Below are 23,986 nucleotides of genomic sequence, written 5' to 3'. Positions count from 1 at the left end.
TTTTCCTTGCTACCGCTCTCCGTTTTTATGAACAAGAGAAGCAAATGAATTAGAAGAATGCCAACAAAACTCAAGAAACTCCACAACTGGTAGACAACGGGAGCGTCTATACTGAGGGGGGTAGGACTAAGGTTGGCCATCACCAAGGCCTCCTCCTTCACCAAGGGTCCGACGTGAATCGTCTTGCCCAGTTGAAGCCGAGTCATCACGACCTTCTCCTCATTGTTGTTGCATGGCTTTATCCTCTCGATCAACGTATCTTGTCTCCTCCAACCAGATCGAAAGGACCAGCCCTTGGGGCAACTCACGAAGAGGAATTTCTTCTTCCAATTGTGAACAGACAATGGGTTGTCCACATTCCCCATTGGCCTTGAAAGTAAAATAGGCCCTCCTCGTTAGGGTGCTTCCTCAGTGCAAACAAACATCGAAATATATTCAGTGTCACTGTCACCTCTTAGAGACGAGACATCATCAATACGGCCACTATCGTCCAAATGGCATTAGGGGGCAAGATCTCAGGGATAAGGGGGTGCAAGGGAAACCGCAACCCAAATTGAATGTAATGCTCATGGACACACACCTCCCCTTCAGGAGTAAGCCACAACCTATCACCCACATAGGGACTCTAACCCTATAGTCCCCTGGAATGTGGTACCTCTCGGCCAATGCACTAACTTGCTCCTTGCCAAGAGTGCTATCCAAGCTAAAGCGGGGGTAATGCCCTAACATCACACCTCAGTGCTCAGCCTCGGCTCGCTCCACGACCTCTTCCACACCCACCACATTAGGGTGCCCAAGAATACTCCCTAGGCCATTGGCCCTCGGCCGCATGGAACTAGTGCTCTTATTGGTAGAGGCCGCACTTTGCTGATCACACTCGACCCCATGAGACGCGACTTTCTCCCTTTGCACATGGGCACTAGACATCCGAGAGGAGCTCTTAGAGTCACTACTGCCACTCCCATCACTACTAGGAGCGTTGCTAGGAGTACTCCAATCAGGAAGGTTATACTCCTCACAACCCGAATCCGAGGCCGATATGTTGAGGACAAAAATCCTTTACTTGAAGATGTTTGTTAAAAAAAGTTTAGGGAATTGGTTGTCGATAGCCGAGGTGTCCTTAATAGCTCCCAAGTAGAAGGTCTCGAACAAATGGTGAGGAGTTGCTTAACATGCCTCCCTATTTAAAGAAAAATGTACAATTCAAATCCAATTGATCCAACGGCCGTTGACTTGCCGACTTGACAGCCCGAACCGACAAGCTCCACGTGGCACCGACCTCGGGAGACGAAACGATGCCAAGAGACGGGGTCGGTTCACCCATCGACTCTAGCTCACGGATATGCTGAACTGGACCCCCACACCATCTTGTGTATGACCTCATTTAATCGACCCCGATGCCCGTCTTGCATACAAACACGCAACGCCCGTCCTGCATACGGAAATGCGACGCCCATCCTACGTACGGATATATGATGGGAGACATCAATGCTCGTACAAGGAACAGACAACGGACGCAGACAACCTATACCAACACGGGCCACGGTCATGACCCCTCGGCCTGAAATGGTTCTTTATTGACGTAAAGGGAAAGCAGAGGAGTACTTGCCACACAACCCTCTAAGAAGAGCTCTACAGCTAAGGCCGGCGCCTCCATGCAAGTACACTATACTATCTTTGGCCATAATTGAGGCCTCAATGCAATGCACCAAACAACCTCGATCTCTATGGTCTTGAGAGTGGAGGGCAAGTGATATAGTGGTATTCGATTGACTTGTAGGCCTTGGCACATGGCCAGACGCATCCCGACCATCCTGTAGACCCTAACAAGAGGCATTGGCCAAACGTATCTCGGCCATCCTGCAAACCCTAACATGTGGCGTCGGCCGGACGTATCCTACCCACCCGTCACCAACCACTGCCAACCATTGCCACCTACTTCCAACTATTCCTCTCAGGCAACTCCAACTATAAAAAAAGGCTCCCACATTGAGGTAAACACACAGAGGAGCTTAAGCTCTAAATCTCCTGTCTTGGTCATTTGACCCTTTACAACTCTTGGCTAACTTAACCGTCCTAGTCTTTGCCCTTGAGATAACTCTCAGGGCCTTTAACATCTTCTTTCTCTTAAAAGGTAGGACCCATCGGCATTGGACATTGGAAATTATTTTATTGCCCTCAGCTCCATATTTGGTAGCAAGACACATTAAGCACACTCTAATATCTGATAATATACGAAGTTGTTTTTTTTTTCCAAAAAAATATTAGTTAATAGATATTAGAAAATATTACTTATAAACAGGAAGCAATTCATTTTGAATTCATTATGGTTCCCGGATCAAACCGAGCCAATCATAATTTGCTATGTCAGCCTCATTATGTGGAACAACCCACGTATGCAGAACTAATATATATATGGCGTATTGGCCCAATATTACAAGTAGAACTGTAGATGATCTGAACTCGAACCAATTTGGATTATAAGAGTTAGTATAAAATAATAATTATAAGGGCGTATGTATACATTATTGAGACATTGGAATTAATTAGGGCATGAAATGAGTCGGATCTGGACGGCATGAAGCCAAATCCAATATCCACATCCAGGTGAGGAAATGGACTCCTGTGCGTATTTGGATTTTGGATCATGAGCGGGTCCTATGAGTATGAGGTATATGTTCCCATCCTTCCATCCATCCTGTCCAGGTTTTGATTGCATCATAGTTGTCGCATATATATATGTATGTACTTTTTGTATGGATCTTGTCAGGACCCAAACTAGCAGAATATGGGTATGGATCAGGGTCCACTTCAGACCAGCCTGTTCCATTTCATGCCCTACCTGGAAACATGTGCTGGAGTGATTAATGGAATCTTTGTTTTTCTTTATGATTAAAGTTCAATACTAGTCTTCAGTGGATCCATAAAAACTTTTGAACCATCAACAAATAAATACTAATAAGTAATGCTCTAACATATAATCTCTATTCAGTTTTGCTTTTTAATTTGATCTTTTATACTGAAAAATGACATTGTCAAATGGTTTAAATAATCATCTGGGTATGGAATTTCTTATTTTTTTTTTCCTGGAAATCTGGCAATATGTTACCCAACCATCCAAAAGAGAAAATGGTGGTTCAATTGGTTGCATCACAAGAACGTTCAAATTATGCTTTAGATCTATTTTTCCTAAGCCATGCAGCTTTCTACAATGGCGGTCTAGTTATTCTTACTACGTTTGTTGCTTTACAAAACATAATATCTTAATGCATGGGTTTAGCCTGATTAGAGTTTATAAAGACAACACAGACCCTGTGCATGTTAATCGATCCCCTCATCTCTCTTCCTGCTTTCTTCATTTTCTAGCTTCTAACAAACTCTCTAGTTTTATTGTGACTACCCGTGTGCTGAAAAAGGCAGTCCAGTAGCTTGGTCTCTAGGGCTTTGAAATGTGAAATCTGCATCAGCAATTCAGAGTTCTCTTTCCTTAGGTTCTTGTTCTCCTCTAGCAGCAGATGTTTGTTTTCGTCAACTGATGCAGCAGTGACCTTATAATCCCTTTTAGAAGCTTCGAGGAAGGCTGGAAAGACACTGGGCTCGCACTTTTTCCTAGTGATCTCCACAAGCAAGTCCCTACGTCCCTTTTGGAACTTGTCGTGGTGGAATTCCCATCTGTCTGTGGCTGATTTCTTGAAACCCTGCTTTTTGATTTGCACAAGTTATTGAAGAAAATTAAGAATTCTGATGCTGTATAAAGAACGTTAGGTTAGAAAAAGAGAAACCCATGGAAAGTGATTTCAGGGTTCTGACTGCTAATTTAATTTCTTCTGAAAAGTGCAAGTGGATGGTCTAGATATGGTGTTTGATATGTCTGCATGAAACAGTAAGAGCTGCGGTCTGTTTCTGCTACATCAGAGATAAAACTAGGGAATGAATCCACTTTAATTTTCTTTTGGATTAATTAAGATCCCAATCCAGTGTAGATATGGATTCCATGAAAATGATCAGTTGGGTTTAATCAAAGTCAGTTCCTTCAATTCCAAAAGAATAATGAGCATATTCATTCAACAAATTAATTAGGTAGCTAGCCATGCATGACTGAAACCGATCGAGAGAAAAACAAATTAAGGGTGTCATTAGAACTGTAGAGCTTTTGAGTTTTAATTTGAATGAAGTCTAGCTACTTACGTAGGTGTTAAGCTGGCGAATGAAGCTGGAGAAGTTTTTGTGCTTGAAATATCTGGGCAAGATGAACTGAGAGAAGTCTTCAGGAGACCAAACAACAAAGCTGTTCCCCTCACCGTTCCACGACACAACTCTTTTATTACAGCAGGAGTTATCATGATCTAATTCTTCTTCTTCCTCTTCCTCGAGGAGATCGTATGTCTTACAAAGGAACGGAGCAGGGCTTCCCGTCCTGGGCGACTGATGATGACTCGCAGTCTGTCTTATAACCAGCTGGTTTGGCTCCGTAGCCATTCTCAGGGACCCTAAAGCTTCCTCTGATCAACTCTCTTAACTTATATATATAAAACAGTACTGGAGGTATGCAGTATTCTAAAGGGAAAGTTCTAAGACTCTTCTGTTTCTTTCTTCGTAGTTCCTTCTTATTCTTTTCCTCTAAGCTGGTGGTGGTGGGCGTACATGACAATGAAGGGGAAGTACTGTTTATAATATAATAGTCATTTTCAACTTAGAAGAAAATGAAAGCCCGCGAGGTCTGACTAGCTATGGAATGGTCATTATCTCTGATCTTAGCTCAACCATCTCTCTCTCTCTCTCTCTCTCTCTACTTAAAAAATAATCTCTCCCCATTTTTTTATTATAATGGAGATTACTATATATAGATTTCAGACATTCTGTTCATTTGGGCTCTGTTCTTTGTGTCTCACGTTTGCTAGAAAATTTCTGTTGATTTCCTTCTCTGTTTATGAAGAAAAAATAGTGCTTTGTTCTATGCAATCTTCATCTTTCGTGCAAAACTATCTGTGATCAATTTTGGCTCCCCTTGAATGCATGTGCTATGTGCTGTGCAAAATGCTGTTGAGTTGTTTTCTTTTAGTCTCACATCAATAACTATAATCCAAACTTCCAAAGCAAAGACCTTGATAATAATGGGTGTGAGAATCAATCCACCGTCTGATGCATTTCATGAATTCAAGATCTACGTAACATTCATTAGCGGGTGATTTAATCAGGGTCTGTTATTGCGTGATGGGTAGCGTTGATCTTCATCTCTTCCTTCTTCCCTTCTTTCCTCAGTTCCAGTTTTCATAATAAACAATGAAATAAATTAAAGAAGAGAGTGTTGGTTTCGTTTGACCGCCAACGTGGAGACGGGGGTTAGATACTTACATTAAATAAAGGAAATTTTTGATAAATCTAAAACTATTAGATATCAACAAGACCAAAGCACTTTGCCCCTCAACTTTCTGTTTCTCTTATTTTATATTAAATCAAACACAGGCTAATCTCACTTGAGCACAATAGTAAATAGGGCTGTTCACGGGTTGGGTCGATTTTTCCAACCGACCCGACCTGGTCGGGTTACCTGATATAGAAATCGAAACCGACCCAGTGTTAAGCAAAACTGACCTGATCGGTTTGAGTTGGGTTAGATCGGTTTGGGTTGGTTTCGGTTCTAAGTTCATCCCTGTGATAAAATTTTGCTAATTTTAAAAACAGTCATAAATTGAACTTCATTTCAGCCATCTCTTATGATAAAATTTAAATGAAAAGTTAATCACAAAAGTTGTTCATTAATCACTATTCACTAATCCAAAGTTTCTTGCAACCATTCAAAAACTAGGTGGACTAATGGGCTTTGGAACTTCATGTTTGAACTAAGTCGGTTTGGTTCGGGTCGGTTTCGGTTTTCTTGTGTGAAAATCGAAACCGACCCGAATCATCGGTTTAGAAATTTGCACAACCCGAAACCGACCCGTGCTGATGAAAGCCCGGTCGACTCGGGTTGGGTCGGTCTGGGTTTGTCGAATTGGTCGGGTTGGGCCTTCTTATGAACAACCCTAATAGTAAATGTGGCATCTTCTCTCCTATTTTGGTAAGGTTTCCTTTATGGTCAGTTGGGATAAATATAATATTGTTAGACTTGAACTGTATAGAGGATTGATTTGGTGATTGGGTCATGAGTTGAACGGTTTGACCATCTAGTTCAATTGTCTAACTCATTTAATAAATAAAGATGAAAAAATTACTTTTCATCAAAATAGGGAAAATTTATGTTGCGGGAAAGACATGATATTGGAGGAGCTTTGATTAAACAAAATTCTTTACGATACCTATAAACATGGTTCAAAGTATCAATATGTATTGACCCATATCAGCCGATATGTGTCGTGCCGATGGTTTCCTAATACGCCCCTCTAGGGGTTGTGTCAGGTCAGACCATGGTTCAGAGGGTAGCCAGGCTTTAAACCGACCTCTCTGAACCGATTTTGAAAAACAAATAAATAAAACTTAAAAAAAAGGTACCGATACACCCTACCAGCGTATCAGCCTGTGTCGATACTTTGAACCTTGCATATGAAGTTTTCCAGTATCTTGCATTTCCAAGAAGAAATTGGAAGTTCAATTAATTTTTTCTTTAGGCCTAGTTTGTTTGTAATGCAATTTCATTTGCATTGGTGTAAAAGCATAAGAATGCAAATTCTGATTTAATTTTGTTTTAAATTTACTTTCTTTTATTTGTTTGCAGTGCAAATGAAGTAAAATATAACCTAAAGAATAATAATAGCCAGAGCAAAAGTGAACTAGAATTTACACTTCTTTAGTTTATACTCCTTTACATGTGTAATTGTACAAATGAAATTGCATTGCAAACAAATAGAGCCTTAATAAATGTGTTGGACTATGATACCAGAAAAAAACTTAGGTGGTATTTGGCACATCTTTTTATCTGTAAAAGCTCAAAAGACCAAAAATGGCAAAAATGAGAAGCCTTCAAATGAAGCTTTTGGATTTTCCACACAAATAGCCTTCCCGACTGTTTTTAATGGCCCAATAGACAATGTGCGAATCAAACGGTCTGATCTTTAAAGACAACTAGACAAGATCCCAAAAGCTTGATACATCTGGACTGTTGAAAGATCTATGTATAAGGACTTGCCAAACAGCCCTTTAATACCAATTGATTAGAATCATAAATCACGGGGTAGAGTTTAGAATCTGATTGGTAAAAACTAAAAACCCTTCCGGTATCATAATCACGTGAATGATGATGCTTGACTTTGGGACTCGCCTATAATAATGATCAGAACCGTTCAACCTGTGGACGAACGGTGCCATCAGAGTTGAGATACGGCATGGTTAAAGGAAGAAACTGGAAAGCCAATTCCATAGCAATGCCGTATAATATTTGAGATTTTGAGTCGCCTGAGTTGGACCTTGGACGTATTTGACCGTTTGAAACATTTATTGAACAACGCTGTGACAAAGAAAATACAAAGGTTAATTTGGTCAAGGCCGGCGGGTGCATCCATATCGTCCACCGAGTCACTGACTTTCCGTGTAACTGGGGGTGAGCAAAAGGTTCAAGTTGTCCCTGCGGCTTCCAAAGAAACAGCTTTTTCTAAAACACAAGATCAGCAGTGGCACCAGCAACACCAAAAAGACTAGCACTAGGCTCTGGAAACAAGAGCGAGCTCTGATCCCTCTACAGTCTACAGCCTGAGGATATGAAATTATGAATAATCTTGTTAAAATTCAGCTAAAGATGATTAACCTATGCACGATTAAGCATTACAAGAGATCAGTTTCCTCGCCTCAAGAGTCAAAATTGCCAAGCTTGTACTGACAAGCCATTTCTTCCCTAAGCTGAGCTTGCTCTTTCACAGCTTGGGCCTGAAAATCCAAAAATGGAGGGACTAGATGACGCAATTCAGAAAGTTTCATTGATTAAAGAATTTATAATTCAAGACAGATGAGCGGTAAAGTAAGACAATTACCATTCCGCTCTCCATAGCATGCTTTAAAGCTTCCATTTGTTCTTCCTTCTGTTTCTCACGCTCTAGCATCAATTCTTGCCTAAGTAAACTGATACATATACCGGCAAGCCAATAAGCCCAGCCCACATTCGTGCCTCACACCAAGCCCGTGCAAGACTGCAGCACCTGAACCATTCACCAATCACCACATAGCGTGTCAGCTGGCAATATTAGCTTACCGTATTATTATACAATAAAATACTATGTTAGCAAACGATTGAATGCAGCTAGAGAAGCCGTTGTAACTAACTGATAGCAGGCAATATAAAACCTGCCCATTAGTCGATTACCATTTGAAGGTTATGAATCATTTTAGCCCTAAATGAATCTGGTAATTCTCCTTCTTGAGGAGGTGCTTCCACCCAGGGGTGTCAATTGGACTGGATTTGGTCCAATCCGGTCCAGTCCAATGTGAGTCCATTACAAATGGACCTGGTCCAATCCAGTCCGATGAATATTCTGGACCATTTTGGACTGGTGCAGAGACTGTCCAATCTGTTCAAATTCCTGTTAATTTAGATTAGTTTCAACTCAAACCTGGTCCATTGACACCTATGTTCTTATCTTCTATCAATGGACCAGATATTGGTTTAATCCAATATAATTTCATTATGGACGGACCAGGTCCAATCCAATATGTCTTATTGGTCCATCCAATCCGTCCAAATTGATTTTGACTTGGACAGAGTCCAACCCAAAACCGGTCCATTGACACCCCTACTCACCATAGCTCCAAGGCATGGACTGACCTCTTCTTGCCGTTAGGAAGAGTTGGATATCAATCTGGTATCAGAGCCTAAACTATGCCTCCCAGTTTCAAATGTGCGGCATAGGTGGTGGTGTCAGTATTGCAGTGTTCGGCCAGGGCTAGGTGGATCAGTGCAAAGCCAGCCTGCGTGGGTACTAGGACTGCGGAGTGTGGTGGAATGTTACGATCCATTTGTCCCACATTGGTAGTATGGTATGCTAATGTGAGATATCCCACATTGGTAGTATGGGATGCTGTTGTGCAGTATATATATATGTGCTCGGGTTCCCTCCCTCTAATAGCTAGCTTTTAGGGGTGAATTCTCCTAACATAAACAAAACTCCCGATTAAACGCAAAAACAATGACAAGTATTTACATAATTTAATGCAAATGATACTAGACATGGCAACAATGGAACAAAACTAAAAACATACAATGATTTAGTTATACCCCCAAGAGTACAATAAAAAAGTTGAGTACTTGCATAGAATAAAGGAGGGGCAGCAATGAAGTACTGGATTCATAAACCTGTGCTCTCTCTCTCTCTCTCTCTCTCTCTCATATCTTACCCACATGTTGCAATGCAAAATACATTAATGGAATTAATGATAATTCATACTTAGCTTTGAGAAAGACTGGCAGATGCTTCTTTCTAGAAAGAAATAAGTAGTATTATTGTAGTAATGTATGATGTGTTTATTGTAGTAATGTATAGTTGTCCAAATTGCTAAAAGTTTTACTTGATAACATTTAAGTATTATTGTAGTAATGTATGATTGATGTCTAAGTGTAGAGCCACAATTCAATGTAAAATAACAAATCTGAGGTTATCTGATCTTCCTCATCTGACCTCCTGACAAAAATGTAGAGCTTTTCTTTTATGGGCCTTCTAGTCTTTAGGAGTAGGAGGATTTTGAACAGGGTTCAAAGAATCGATACACACAATACAAAAAAATTGCATATCATGAGATTCAGAAGGGCAATATGCTAAGATTAAAAATGTTTCAAGCTTCAAAAATTGAGTCAGGGCATCTCTGGGAAGGGTATTTGACCTTCAAAAGTGGCCACATGTCCTAAATCCCCTTATTTGGCATCTTGGTGGGTTCAGAGACCAATATGTATTGGTTGATATGCACTGATATGTTGTAAATATTTTAACCTTGATTTCAACATTAATTAGAACCTTTTCAATTAAAGAAAATAATTATGTTTTTCTGGTTTGTTCCTTTCACTCCATACAGCCTTTGAACTTTATGGGCCCTCCTGAGTTAAATCTTTTAGGACTTTTGCATTTGGGAATCATAATTCCTCACTGTTTTTCCTAAATCACTCCCCTTTACCTATAGGGAATAAGAAAAGTCAAAATTAAAGAAAAAAAATACATCATACTTTATGCTCTGTTTTCCAGGACCTTCTTTGAACCTTTATTCTTTTCTTTTTCCATCTTGCACCTGTGGTAAGCATCTAAATCATAATATCTGCAATCATGAAAAGTTTGTAGTTTAAGTTTTAAAATAATTGAACTGTTTATAATAAAACTGAGATGAAAGAAGGCAAGTAGAGAACTTGGAGTAATAATGTCCCAAAGAGGGGAGTGGAACTTCAAGAAAAAACAAAGATCAGGCAACCAGAACAACCAAAATCTCCAACACAAGTGGTGAGAGTTATACTTTTGGCTGTTAATGAGAGATGTGGCTGGAAATAAATGCCTGTACTTTTATGACCATTTTCAGATGAATGAAGTGGTGCTTAGGAAGCTGTTGCTACATCTTACACCCAATTAACTGTCCACAAGCAATTCAGGGAAGTTCGTTGCCAGTCCTTTTTTTGTATTTGACACTTTGCAAAGAAGACAATTTTTGCATTTTTAAGGATCTTCCTCAGCCTCATAATTCCTGTGTCCATGGGAATCACTTGCATATGATTTTTGATTGACATAATTAATACAGTTTTACTTCATCTTTCCAAGAAGGCCCATGGAAATATAGGCATGCTGTAAGGGAAGTAAAATATATTGAGTGCTATTCAAGCCACAGTGGGTTGGGTTCCAAGGTCTGCAAACACTTTGGCGATTCACTTACAAAGCAAGTGGCAATGAGGAATCGAATGTTTTGGGAATTAGTCCCCCAAATGGGGGGGGGGGGGGGGATTCTGCAATGAATGTTTGTGTCAGTAAGTGTGGCTAACCACCAATATGAAGGTATTGCTCTAATTCCTGTAACAATCTTCAGTCTTTTATTTTAAATAAAATAATCTGTTATCTTCTCAAAAAAGAAATTACTTCATCTATTCAGAATAAAAAATTATTCATTGTTATAAAGCTTCATATTATCAATCCAAGCAAATTTTCATTCAATCAATGGTGAGGGAACAACTGAATCCAGTGACAGGAAAATTATAAGAACGGAACCCACTACTTGGAAGAACACAGAAATGCCATAGAGAAGTTTCACATCCCCTTCCCCTTCACAACAATAATGAATACCAAAGTTACTTGAAATTAGGAATCATGATGGGCAGTTAATGGAGTAGAATCTTACTTTTTTGAAGGAAAGATAGCTGTATTATGATCCCCCATGAACCTGTAAGAAGGATAAAAGTTAGCAGAGAACCTCAGACAAAATAGCATTAAAAATAGTCAAATACAATATGGATGTATCATCTAGAGTCCAATATATTTTCTTCTATTTCATATAGGAATCCTAATTAGGAATAATTAAATTCATCCAACAAACTCATAGAATGTTTAAAGCAGTCTAGTCTTACTCTTTGAACATTTGCTTCTCTTCCCAGTTAGATAGAGTTTCCTGGTTCACCTGTAATAAAAAATTCGAGTTACAGAAGGGTACAGGAATCTCCAACTCATTAGAAGCACCTTTAAGTTTATTGAATGACATGGACAAATCTCCTTCAGTTAATTATTTTACACATAAAATCAAACAAGCTAAATGTAAATTACCAAAAATTTGGCAAAATGAACACTTTTAGCCAGAATTTTTTTTTGGGTACAAAGCGAAAATGAAATATAAAAAACACCAATAGTAGTTGAATTTGGCTATGAAATGGAAAAGAAGAAAATTTCAGTTCTAACATTATTGGTTATTGCACTAAACTATCTGTGAGAAAATGAGAACTAGATACTGGAACAGGTTCCCGATTCAAGAAGTCCAAACCAAATCACTGCTCAAGTAGATGCTAGATTATAGTCATTTAGATCCATTAATTCAAGAACAGTCTGGGTCATAAATTACCTATCGCTGACAATGAAAAGATTGGTGAGTCAAACAGTCACTGAAAGTGTCAAAATAAATAAGTAAACTTGGTCAATGATCAACTGTAAAGATAATTATGACCATGTGGTTTTTATTGCTACCACTTGGATGGTGGAAAAATGTTTTAGAAAGGTGAATTAAACTTAGATGATTTAAACACAACCTATTTTGACAAACTAGGCATAACTCTAATTAATAGTTAAAAAAGAATACTTGTCAAAGACTAATACCCATGAATCAACAGTTATCTCAAGGAAGAGTGCCTTTTATCTCTTCATTAGGACATATCTGGTTTACAAAAATGAAAAAAAGAAAAACAAAAAAAAAACACATGCAAGTCATCTAAACTCAAATCCAAGACATTTTCATAAAAGAATCCCCACTTTAATACAGTTCATATTTGACATGGTATAAGGAGTCTCCATGTAGCTTTTTCCCATGGTCAAAGGTATTTGCATTTCCACTTAATCCTTTCCTTTTGCCATATTTAAAGCTATTGGACTCAAATTTGCTACATCAAGGAAAGGTGATATTAGTGGATTCATAGTTGTCCACCCACATTACCTACTCTCTAGCACTGCATGGAAAAATGGCACTAGATGACTTCCTCCCACATTTGTCAAGGTATCTAGGTAACTTCTGCCAACCAAGGGTGCCTAGTCACATAGGTTATGCCTTGACAGCTATGCTTTCTGGAACTATAGCACCATCAATTTGGAAGACTACCTTTATTAGATGGATCATGGATGGTCCATACTTGCTATATGAGCGCTCCAGGCTTCCACATGCAAGAAAACCCTATTTCAGGGAGGAAGCTATTTCAAATTTTCAACAACTGGGAATACACTTATTTTTCACTTTCAGTTTTTCTATTTTAAGACACGAACCCGAACAACATTTCCCTTAAAAAACATATATGATTATTTGTTTATTGTAACCACACAATTGTTTACTTGTGGCTTCCATGAAGTGTGTGAGACAGGGACACCCTGTTTGACTTCTGCTAACCATGCAGTGAATTCTGGTCGCCTGTTCCTCCAAAAGAAAAGAAGCAATTTGTCAGAAAAAAAGTAAAAGCTCACTAAAAGAACTACTATTAACTTCAACATATTGATAACTTTGTGTCAATACAGGATTTATACTTAAAGATGTGAAAGCTTCATGTTCATCAATATGGATAATTGGGAATCAGTCTACTAGGTTTCTGGTTTTAAAACTCAATGAGTTACCAATCTCAAAAGGAAAAAGAGAAGAAAAAATGGAATTACCAGAGGGTAAGACTTGTTGAAAGTTGAAGTCACCTATCTATGGATATAGGCATCTAGATCAGAAATGAATGGCATGACAAGGTAGAGCATCATTAAAATGCATTTTATCAGCCGTCCCTTGCATATCTTCCTGGAGAAACTTGAGTTTGAACCTTTAGCACCAAACTCCAAAAACACTTGGAGTAAAAGTTGGCAGCCCAATTAGACAAAACTAGGAGTCGAAATATGTCATATCAAAATATTCATGATTATGACATAATAAAAAATGGTAATTACATGTTGGTCTGAGTTATCTTGGGTCTTGGGAGGGGTGGACTGACTATGAACCTAACCTTTGGCATTTTTTTGCACAAAATGGCCTCTCTAAGGCTTGAACCTGCGTTCTTACACTTGCCATCCTAAGATTTTAAGATGCAAGAAATATAAAATAAAACATCATTTGTACAAAATTTACCATAAAGCAAGAGAAAAATTATCAAGACAAGTATTTCGTTCTCCATCAATAAGAGAAAGCCATGACCACTATTATCCTTATTTGTATTCCCCAAAACTTTTGGTTAATTAAAGTTGTGACCTATGGCCACTTGGTTATCTCCTAAATTTCAGTGTGGAATGACTTCCTCTTGTGGACCTTCTTAAACTTCTTGCACAGCCCAGTCCCATATAAACCTGCTTTTAATTGAGAAAACTTTTGCAATGTACACCAACCTCTGACTTTTTTTAATAATACTAAATAAGTTGCCAGTATAGCATATTGATTTATGTTATGTTGAAACCAAGACTATCCTTTATTAACTATACAAATAAAACTTTAAAATGAGTTATAAACAATAAAATATTAAGTAAAACTAGTGAATAGATATTGTAAAACTTAATCTAAAATCAAAATAAATTGAGGCAGAAAATAAGAGAATTGCAATTGCATTCATTTTAAGTTTTACATATATTTATAAACATTAAAGAAAAAACACATTACATACCCACAAACTATTCATCAAATGCAACGTAACACTTATTATATAAACAAAATGTTGTTTTTTTTTTTGCATCTTATACAATATCCAAATCAGTTGATAATGAAAATTAATATTCTTCATATCTCTACAAGATTTATAGAGACTTCCTTAAAATTGCTTTTGTGAAACACTTTGCAAAAAAGATGTATTGAACCTTGTTCAAGATACGAGCCATTCTTCTGCAATGGGTTTTCTCAAGACTGAAAACTAAACTGTGGAAAAGGTACATTTTCCAGATACAAACCAGGTGGATTTATACATGAATTTTCTGATGCTCACAAGGTTTTCATATCCCAATTAATTGGCAAAATCTGCCACCAGAAACAACAAATTTGACAATATTATGTTAATGTGCATTACCTATTCACGTTTCATCATAACTAATGAAGTTCAACGATTTAACAAACTAAACAGCAGACCAAAGTCAGAAACTTGACTAACAATGTAAGCAGAGCACTCCTTCAAACTTACATATCGAACCTCCAGAGTTAATATTCCATGCAGAATCCAACTTTGAGATTTAATATTCGTAAAAGCAGAGGACTGAAGCTAATTTCAATTCTTGAATAGAATCAGTACCAATCATGAAAAAGAATACGCACTCCGTTGAATTGCAAAAGCAATTCCTTACCTCATGTCAGTTTCCCTGATAATGCCGCACTTCCCCCCATGAATTCGTGGCAGCTCCCTTCTTCCCATCCTCCTTTGCTTTATCCGACTTTTTCTTCTTATGCTTATCCTTTGTTTTCTTCTCGTCATTGCCCCTCTTCCTCCTCTTCCAATCCTTCTTCTCTCTTTCTCTCCGTCTTCGACGTCTCTCCTTTCTCTTCCTCCGCCTCCGCTCGTCTTCACTCTCACTTTCTTCCGAAGAGTAATCAGAACTCTCCTATTCAGAATCATCAGAATACGAATCTTCAGAATGCGGCGAATAAGAAGAATAGGACGAAGCAGACGAATCGTCGTCGCTGTGATGCCTCCGAGACCTTCTACCTTTTCTTCTTCTTTTCCTTCCTTCTACTATTCCTCTTGTTGTCTCCTTCGTGCCCCCTGGAGTCTCCATCTTCGTCATCGTTGTTGTCAGTCTCTTCTTCCTTTTTCCTTTTGGACTTGCTCTCATGATCCCTCTACGATGGTGCGTTGGTGCCTCTTCTTCACCATCTTCTCTTTTCACGTATCCTTCTTCATCCTTTTCTCTGTCATCTCTTTCTGGTAAAGATCCATTTCTTCGAGTTTGATCTTTCGCCATTTTTACTGGGGGAAGAAGAGAGAATCGAAGTGAAGGGACAACTGTTGCTAACCACACCTGCCTGCTGCCTCTGGGCTCTGGGCTCCGTCGGGTGGCGGCAAAAGGCTGGAAAGGGCTGGACCGGAGGGGTGCTGGTAAAAACCGAGAAACCGAACCGATCGGTTCGATGAACCGACCGATAATATTTGTATACATTATATTAATTAATTTATTTATTAATATATTATATGTATTTATTCGGTTCGATTTCCAAACCGAACCGTGAGCATCCCTTGAAAACGTTGTGCGTCTGATTCCATTTCCATTGGTGATGGTGTGTGGGGCGCGCTGTGGGCAGCCGATCCGATCACGCGCATAGGGGCTAGGGCTTGAGTTAACTTAATTAACTCCTCGTCTCCTCGTGGCACTGGCACAGTTTGAAAACTTTTCAAATCTAAAACCCTAATAAGGTGGCCTAAACCCCGTGCTTCTCAAGCCAGGCAACTCGCAACTTCATCTTCTAGACTTCTACCAAGAACTCACCAGCCAGAGTTGCTTCGCTTAAACGGACTCAAGTCTTTTCTCGATGTTGAATCGCTTGAGATTAAATTTCCGGTCTATTCGTCTAATCTCTGAAACTATCACGGAAATCATATCAGTGAGCAGATCATGCCATACCAGGAGTGTCAGTAAGACTACTCTGTTTTCGAAGATCAGTCCTCTCGGACAACCTGGCTCCAGTGTCCTTCCGGAGCTCGACAAATGGGTCGAAAATGGGAAGAAGATTGGAGCAGCCGAGCTCCAACGCATCGTTCGCGCTCTCCGCAAGCGCAGAAGATTCACACACGCACTAGAGGTTCCTTTCTGTTCCCAGATTACATAAGCATCTCATGTCTAGAATTCCAATTTTCTTTCGAATTCGGTTATGAAGGATCTTAATGGTACAGAAAATGCTGAATTTCATAATTTGAACTGTAAAGGAACTGAATTTCATAATTTGAACTGTAAAGGAACTGAATTTCATTCCCCGGTTGGTTTTGAATTTGAGGATTCTGTAGAAATGCACTTGTACAGATCATGTCTTCCCTTTGTATTTGAGTGGAATAATATCACTACGGTTTTTGTTGATCAGAAAGGTAGCTTTCCTTCAAAGGGAGCGCTAAGTGCTAAGCCCGTCACGAGCCCCTCTTTGTTAGAAGAGTATTACAGCTTAAGCCAATGGAATGTTATTAGAGTTTAGAGTTTGAAAGATATAGATGTTTGTAACAGAGGAATAGTCTGACAAAGTTGGAACAACACTTGGCATTTTTCATTTTGCCCATTAAAACATACCAAGATTTCTCTGGTAATTCATGTAGAGAGCAAACGTAAAAAATTAAAGACATGTCCAGGAAAGAAATGGAAATAGGGCAAGTACTAGAAATTAATATGTAATAGTTATAATGATAATAACTCTATTGTAGCTCTAACTTAATATGCTAAGCGTACAGATATGTCATTACTCATTGCTTAGAACAAAATATATGCACCTTCATGCTTGTTTAATTGATGTTAGGGCATCTTATGTCACTGAGTGTAACTAGTCTTAAAGTAGTTGTATTTGATAACAACAGGTCTCTCACAGATAACCAATTTATGATGTACTTCATTTTCATATTGCCTGTACTTTTTCTATGAGGAAGAAAGGATTTCTGATTGGTGTTACAAGCAGTTGGTTTTCACTTAGCTATACCATTTGCAAGTTGTACTTTTTCCTAATTTTCTTGCTTGGTGTTGCTACGTGGATGCAGATATCTGAGTGGATGGGTAACAAAGGTATTTGTAAATTTTCATCAAGGGAGCATGCTGTGCAGTTGGATCTAATTAGTAGGGTTCATGGGCTCCAAGCTGCTGAAAGCTACTTCAACAATTTGGATGATCAAGATAAGACTGAGAAGACCTATGGTGCTCTTTTGAACTGTTATGTTAGAGAATGCTTGGTTGATAAATCTTTGTCCCATTTTCAGAAGATGAAGGAGATAGGCTTTCCTCCATCCTGTCTTACATACAATGATCTCATGTCTCTATACGTAAAAATGAGCCAGTATGAAAAAGTCCTCGATGTGCTGATCGAGATGAAGGAGAACGGAGTCTCCCCTGACAACTTCAGCTACAGAATCTGCATCACCTCATACGGGATGAGATCTGATCTTAATGGAATGGAGAAGCTTCTAGAAGAAATGGAAAGCCAATCCCACATCACCATGGACTGGAATACATATTCCATGGTGGCCAGTTTCTATATAAAAGCAGGTATTATTGACAAGGCAATTAGTGCCCTTAAGAAATCAGAAGAGAAGCTAGATAAGGATGGGCTTGGCTACAATCATCTGATCTCACTCTATGCGAGTGTTGGGAATAAAAATGAGGTAATCAGGTTATGGTGTCTTGAGAAAGCTGCTTGTAAGAGGTATATTAACAGAGACTATATTACGATGCTGGGATCACTCATGAAGCTTGATGCATTTGAAGAAGCTGAAAAGTTGTTAGAGGAATGGGAGTCATCTGGTAACTGTTATGATTTTCGAGTGCCAAACACTGTCCTTGTTGGGTATTGTCAGAAAGGGTTATCTGAGAAGGCGGAGACATTGCTTAAAAGCATAGAAACGAGAGGTAAGACTCCAATTCCTAACAGTTGGGTGATAGTAGCAGTGGGATATGAAGGTAAAGGTGAGATTGAGAAGACCATGGAGTGTATGAAAAAAGCTTTGTCGTTGTCTTTGCAAGTGGGTAATGAGAACTGGAGGCCGAACCCTAAAGTGATTAAATGCATATTGAATTGGCTTGGTGATGAAGGTGATGTAAAAAGTGCAGAAGCCTTTGTAAGCTTGTTGAGGATGGTAATCCCTATGAACAGGGAGATGCACCATGCCTTGATCAAGGCAAATATCAGAGGAGGAAAGGAAGTGGATGAGCTTGTACAAACCATGAAAGATGATGGGATAGATGAAGATTTGGAAACAAAGAAGATACTGAGCTTAAGACAAGAGCAACCAAAATGATCAAAGGATGTTAATCTATGTTTCTGCTGAAGCTCTAATAGTTTAAACCCCCTCTATAGCGCTCTAAAGCATAGGTATTGTGTTGTCTTGGTCATGGAATCAGTTGTCAGGGGAGGTTGGGATTATAGAGACTGTTTTATTTATACCTTGGATGTGATACCACTCTTTTATTTGAAATGTCCTCTACTAACTAAGGATCAATTGGTCCCCCATACACTTCAATTAATTTGTGATCTATTTTTAGTTTTTGGAGATACAATAATCCTTGGACTATTGGAATTATAGTGTTAATACTTCAGATTATTAACATTATTCATAAATTTTATTCTATTGCATCTAGTATCCAAAAGTATAAAGTCTACCTAAGGCCTTCTTTTTATCACTCTTGGCAACAGATTACCTAGATAATATCCAAAAGATTGGATTGGACATTGTCACTGTGGCAAGCAACTAATACCAAGTAATTCATCTAAAAACTGGTTTACTAGTGAAGATCAATTACCACAGGATTCAAAGCCTAAGTATCAAATGTGATATAATAAATCTAATGGTCATCTATTTGTTTCTTTTGGAAGGTGTAGGAGAAGCAGTACTCTTAGCAGTATATTTTGCTGTGGAGTCTACCAAGAGAAAATGATGGGGATTTGTTTTGTTTGAAACAAATTCTCTTCTGTCTTTAAAAGCATTAAAGGGAAAACCAGATTCTGTCCTTGGTCCTGTTGTAAGATTTTGGACAACATTCAAATCTGTAGTAAATGCTTTGAATGGTTTATATTTAAGTATGTTGGTAGACAGGGCAATAGAGCAGCTCATTTAAATCACCCAATTCTCTTTTATTTGGCAGGCACTTGAAGATGTAATAATCTGTACAAAGGCAATTACCCAAGGGTTCTTGATGTAACCGTTTCTGGTCACATACCATTTTTTGTGATGTATAAATTTTTTGGCTAAGTACCTCGTTGTTTGACTCGGTGGTGACGTGTCTTGGTGATGAGCTACTTGGTGACGAACTGCCTGGTGGCGAACTCCCTGGTGGCGAACTGTCTGGTGATGCTCCCTGGTGGCGAATTGCCTGGTGGTGCTCCCTGGTGGCGAACTGCCTGGTGGACTCGTCACTTGACTTGCTCCTAGGCGGTCTGCAACTCAGAGGATGGTGGAGCTCCCTGGTGCAGTGCAACCCGACTACCATTCGCGTGAGGTGATTTCCTCTCCTTTGTAGGCGGCGGGAGCTGAGGGACCTGCGAGAACTGAATCAGAGGACCTGGGGGTATTTTCCGGGCGGGGACTCTCTGATGCCTAAGTTAGCATTCTGATTACAGAGAGCTTGGAGAGAAATGAGAGAGCTAGAGAGCAGGGGTTACCATCATTTTTCTTCCCCCCCTCGGCTTTGGGGGTCGGAGTCCTTATATAGTGGTGTCCTCGCGGGTTAGGTGGGTGAAAAGCCTTCAAACGGTAATACTCGTCATATCCCGTCAGAACCGGGTACGGTGATGAACTCCTCGAGGTTGTCAGGATGGCGCTTGTGTCAGGCGGCCAGGTCGGCGCCTGGGCCAGGTTGTCAGGTCGGCGCCTGTGTCAGGCGGCGGATCGGTGTTTGGGCCAGGTTGTCAGGTCGGCGCCTGTGTCAGTCGGTGGGTTGTCCGGGCCAGGTTGCCAGGTCGGCGCCTGTGTCAGTCAGCGGGTCGGTGTCTGGGCCAGGTTGTCAGGCAGGAGATCTTCCTACGATACGCCAAACTACTCTTCTGTACCGAGCTACCCTACAAGTGGCGAGAAGCCCGGGGGAACTATGTCGAGCTGCCTGGCTCCTTGGTGGCGAGCTCTTTGGTGAGCTACCGAGCTCCTTGGCGAGCTACCGAGCTCACGGGGTATGCCGTTAATGGTTCTCGGTGGGCGTCTTATAGGTTGCCAGGTCGGCCAGGTCGGATCATGTGCCAAGCTGATCCAGCCAGGTCGCGCAGGCCGCGTGTAGGCCGCGCCAGGCCGCGTGTAGGCCGCTCGTAGGTCGCGCCAGGCCAGCCAGACCGGTGCCCGGGTGGGACACCAACTTGGTAAGTTGTTTGCCTGGGTGTTTGCCTAGTTGTCACGAGGTGCCACGTGTCGCAATTTCACTGGAGGGCCAAATCTGCCCTCATCAGTTCTTGGGAGGGGTGGATGTGATAAGCCTTTATTTCATTTTCAGTTTTTCACAAAGTTGCCTCTCTTAGACTTGAATCCACGTTCTCACACCTACAGACCGAGATTTTACCATCACACCACCATGGATTTTATGTAGTAATCTCATGGGAAATTTCTTGAATAGTATCCTCCTGTACTTTGCACTTAGTGACACTTCAGTCCCTGAATTTTAAAATGCGATTATTCAGTACTTAAAATGTGTCAATTCAGTACCTGCCATTAACCAACTGTTAATCAGTCGTTAAGTGGCATTTGAAAAAGACACAAATGCCCTTCAAGTGTCATCTAATTTTCTTTATAAACCATCTAAATGTTGACAAAAAATTAACAGTCCCAAATCCTTGCCTCTTTTATTTAAAAAAGTTGGGGTTACCAGAATGTCCACTGATACATGACCCCAACTTTTTTGAATAGAAGAGGCAAGGATTTGGGACTGTTAACTTTTTGTCAATGTTTGGATGGTTGATAAAGAAAAATAGGTGACACTCAAAGGCATTTGTGTCTTTTTCAAATGCCGCTTAACGAATGGTTAACAATTGGTTAATGGCAGATACTAAATTGACACGTTTTGAAAGTTCAGGCACTGAATCACTAGGTGCAAAATACAGGGTACTAATGAGGAATTTTCCCTAATCTCATATTAAGTTATCAACTATTATTAATTTGTACATTTTATGAAATGTAATGGATTTTCTAAGATTGTCTCCATTCCTTGAGGGGTCAAAGAGGATAATGCATTTTAATAACATGAAAGTGTTTTATTTTGAAAAGATAAGATGGTTTGTCCTCTTACGCAAGGTTCAAAGTATCGATACGTATGGACCTGTATCGGCCGATACGTATCGTGCCAATGGCTTCTCAATATGCTCCTCTAGGCCTTAAACTGATCCCACTGAAATAGTTTTGAAAAAAAATAAATAAAACTTAAAAAAAGTACCAATACCGACATATCCACCTGTATCGATACTTTGAAGCTTGTTTTTACGAATTTGATTTTGGGACTTATTTCTTGTCAGCTTAGTGGGCATTTTTTGCAGTGCATGCATGAGCTTTAAGAAGCTCACTACCAAACCCATCTACGCTAAACCTAACACAATTTACACTGGGCTCATGTGGGTTTGGTTGGGACTGCACGAATTGTTAGGTTTTAAAGTCTTTTCATTTTTCATTCATGTTTTGTATTTATCATCTTATATTTTGAGTAACTGAAGTAGAGATCGGATCGGTTGCCCCCCACAGCCCATCCCGTCTGTGCATTGGGAATATCTCCCCATCACAAGCAAGGGAAATGTTCCCACTTCCCAATGCACACCTACACAGAGGGGATGGGCTATGGGGGGCTCTCTGTTGGCAGCCGATCCAATCACCCTCACCCTATGCGTAGTCTTACTTGGTTGGTTCGGTTTGGAACATATCCTATGAAGGTCGGTTTTAAGGTTGGTTTTAGGGTCTACCTGTGGAATTTGTTCTTTTTTTACTCTTTCCTGTGGAAAAAAAAAACATGTTATTTAAAAACTTGATTTTTAATAAATATGATATAAATAACTTAAAATCTTATATTATCTTTCTTGATTAAATTGAGGAAGTTAATATGTAGACTATCATTTTATGGTTCAAAACTTATAATTTAAATTACCTTAAAAAACTTATAATTTAAATTTAAATTTTGTAAATATTACCTTTTACATTACTTATTATACACATTCAAACATTAACATAAAAACAAATGATCAAATCACTTAAACTTAAAGGTCATGGTCAAGTGAGACCATGACCTTTGTAACCATAAATGCTTGGGTTCAAATCTTCACATCCCAAAAAAGTATTCCAGAGTTTATTTCAAGGCAAGTCCGGGTCCAAGGCCAACCAAGGCCGGTTTAGATAAGGTAAACCCCTATACCCTAGAACTGGCATGGGTGGGAATCGATTCCAAAAATTTGGATTTAGACCCTACCCTATAATAGATTGAGTAGGGTCAGTTCTGAATAGAATCTACCCATTTGCTCACCCCTAATCTTAGTATTACAGTTTAATGGAATTCGCACCAATGCCCTGAAGGCATCCCACATAATCAAGAAAAATGCCACCTGTACTCCCACACATGTCGCCCCCTTGACACATGCAGAGCTAACAAGAAGGACATTAGCTAACGTTCATCCTATTAGCTCTGCACACGTCAAGGGAGCGGCATGTGTGGGAGGACAGGAGGCGTTTTTCAATTGTGTGAGGCGCCCAACTGTGGGGCACTAATGCATACCAGTTTAACAAGTATACATGGTGAGTTGTGAGTGTCTAATTTTCAATTGGATAAAATGTAAAAACATCCCCTAAGGTTTCTGACAATCATAAAAACCTCACTTGATGTTTCACTTTCAAAAAAACTTCCTCTATAGGCCCCATTTGGTTCATGGGGACAGGGGTATGAAATCGAAATCGGAATGGGTTATTCCAGTTCCAACTGTTTGGTTGGGTGGAATTGGAATTTCATTCCCATTCCTACTGGAATGGCATTCCCCCATTTGAGGGAATGGCCATTCCCTGCCCCTCTTTTCCCTTGGGAATGAAATCCCATTCTTGCTGATTCTAATTGTCATTCCCAATCAAACAAATTATGGGAAAAGACCATTTAGATTTCAATTCTGACTGTGAACCAAACAGACCCATAGTATTGAAAAAACCTATAGTTACCTCCCTTTTTTATTGTCCTAAATATGAAGCATTGAAGCATTGGTATAATGAATTAGTTTTTCAAAAGTACCCACTTTACCCTTATATCTATCAATTCAGATGGAAAGTTACTAAAATACTCTTAAAAATTTTCACTTAATTAGAAAAAATACCTAGTTAGGTTGAAAATAATAAAGTAATTTTATTCTATAAAAACATTAGGTCTAGTGAAAGTTTAGAAAGGGATCTGGCATTTATAGTTTAAATAAAAAGATGCTCTAATAAGTTGTAAGGGTAATTTTGTAACTTTGAAGTCTTCATTACTGAACAAAGATGTAAGGGAGGTAACTATAGGTTTTTGTGAAATTACAGGGGAGGTTTTTGTATTTTACCCTTTCCAATTTGATCTCGTTAATTGCTGATGGTATGCCATTGATTAGCACCGACACGAAGAAGTCGGATGGATAAGTAAGATCAATCTGAGACCTATGTTTTGGACCTTTTCTTGATTGCCCAAGAGACATATTGCACTAATCTGGGGCACACCATTGGATCCCAAATGAGGTAGAG

General features: G+C 39.5%; 3 protein-coding genes across 9 annotated transcripts; 1 reads left to right on the top strand and 2 right to left on the bottom strand.

Annotated features, from left to right (window-relative positions):
* Window positions 1-3,058: 3,058 nt before the first annotated feature.
* LOC104586465 (heat stress transcription factor A-2e-like) lies at window positions 3,059-4,624 on the bottom strand. The gene is made up of 2 exons (XM_010243715.2): window positions 4,189-4,624; window positions 3,059-3,698 (listed from the first exon to the last, which is right to left on the bottom strand). Exons 1-2 carry the CDS (start codon window positions 4,477-4,479, stop codon window positions 3,363-3,365), a joined length of 627 nt encoding a protein of 208 aa, XP_010242017.1. The 5' UTR covers window positions 4,480-4,624; the 3' UTR covers window positions 3,059-3,362.
* A 2,730-nt stretch (window positions 4,625-7,354) lies between these two features.
* On the bottom strand, window positions 7,355-15,789 carry LOC104586420 (uncharacterized). Of its 7 annotated transcripts, none has more exons than XM_019195853.2 (8): window positions 14,940-15,789; window positions 12,978-13,053; window positions 11,519-11,568; window positions 11,293-11,334; window positions 10,142-10,230; window positions 7,965-8,129; window positions 7,782-7,860; window positions 7,355-7,686 (listed from the first exon to the last, which is right to left on the bottom strand). In XM_019195853.2, exons 1-5 carry the CDS (start codon window positions 15,206-15,208, stop codon window positions 10,143-10,145), a joined length of 525 nt encoding a protein of 174 aa, XP_019051398.1. In that variant the 5' UTR covers window positions 15,209-15,789; the 3' UTR covers window positions 7,355-7,686; window positions 7,782-7,860; window positions 7,965-8,129; window position 10,142. The 7 variants fall into 7 exon arrangements, 4 of the variants coding, with proteins under 4 accessions (XP_019051398.1, XP_088750459.1, XP_088750460.1 ...); XM_088894333.1 differs by having other exon boundaries at window positions 10,164-10,230; XR_016080186.1 differs by lacking the exon at window positions 12,978-13,053.
* A 177-nt stretch (window positions 15,790-15,966) lies between these two features.
* Window positions 15,967-18,833, top strand: LOC104586419 (Tetratricopeptide repeat (TPR)-like superfamily protein). The gene is made up of 2 exons (XM_010243649.3): window positions 15,967-16,389; window positions 17,324-18,833. The coding sequence occupies exons 1-2, from the start codon at window positions 16,120-16,122 to the stop codon at window positions 18,572-18,574; spliced, it is 1,521 nt and encodes a 506-aa protein (XP_010241951.1). The 5' UTR covers window positions 15,967-16,119; the 3' UTR covers window positions 18,575-18,833.
* The last annotated feature ends 5,153 nt before the right edge of the window (window positions 18,834-23,986 follow it).

Source organism: Nelumbo nucifera, chromosome 1 (genome assembly GCF_055504915.1).
Source record: "Nelumbo nucifera cultivar China Antique chromosome 1, China Antique-T2T, whole genome shotgun sequence".
In the NCBI taxonomy this organism is placed as follows: domain Eukaryota; kingdom Viridiplantae; phylum Streptophyta; class Magnoliopsida; order Proteales; family Nelumbonaceae; genus Nelumbo; species Nelumbo nucifera.
This window is presented reverse-complemented; position numbering and strand designations above follow the sequence as displayed.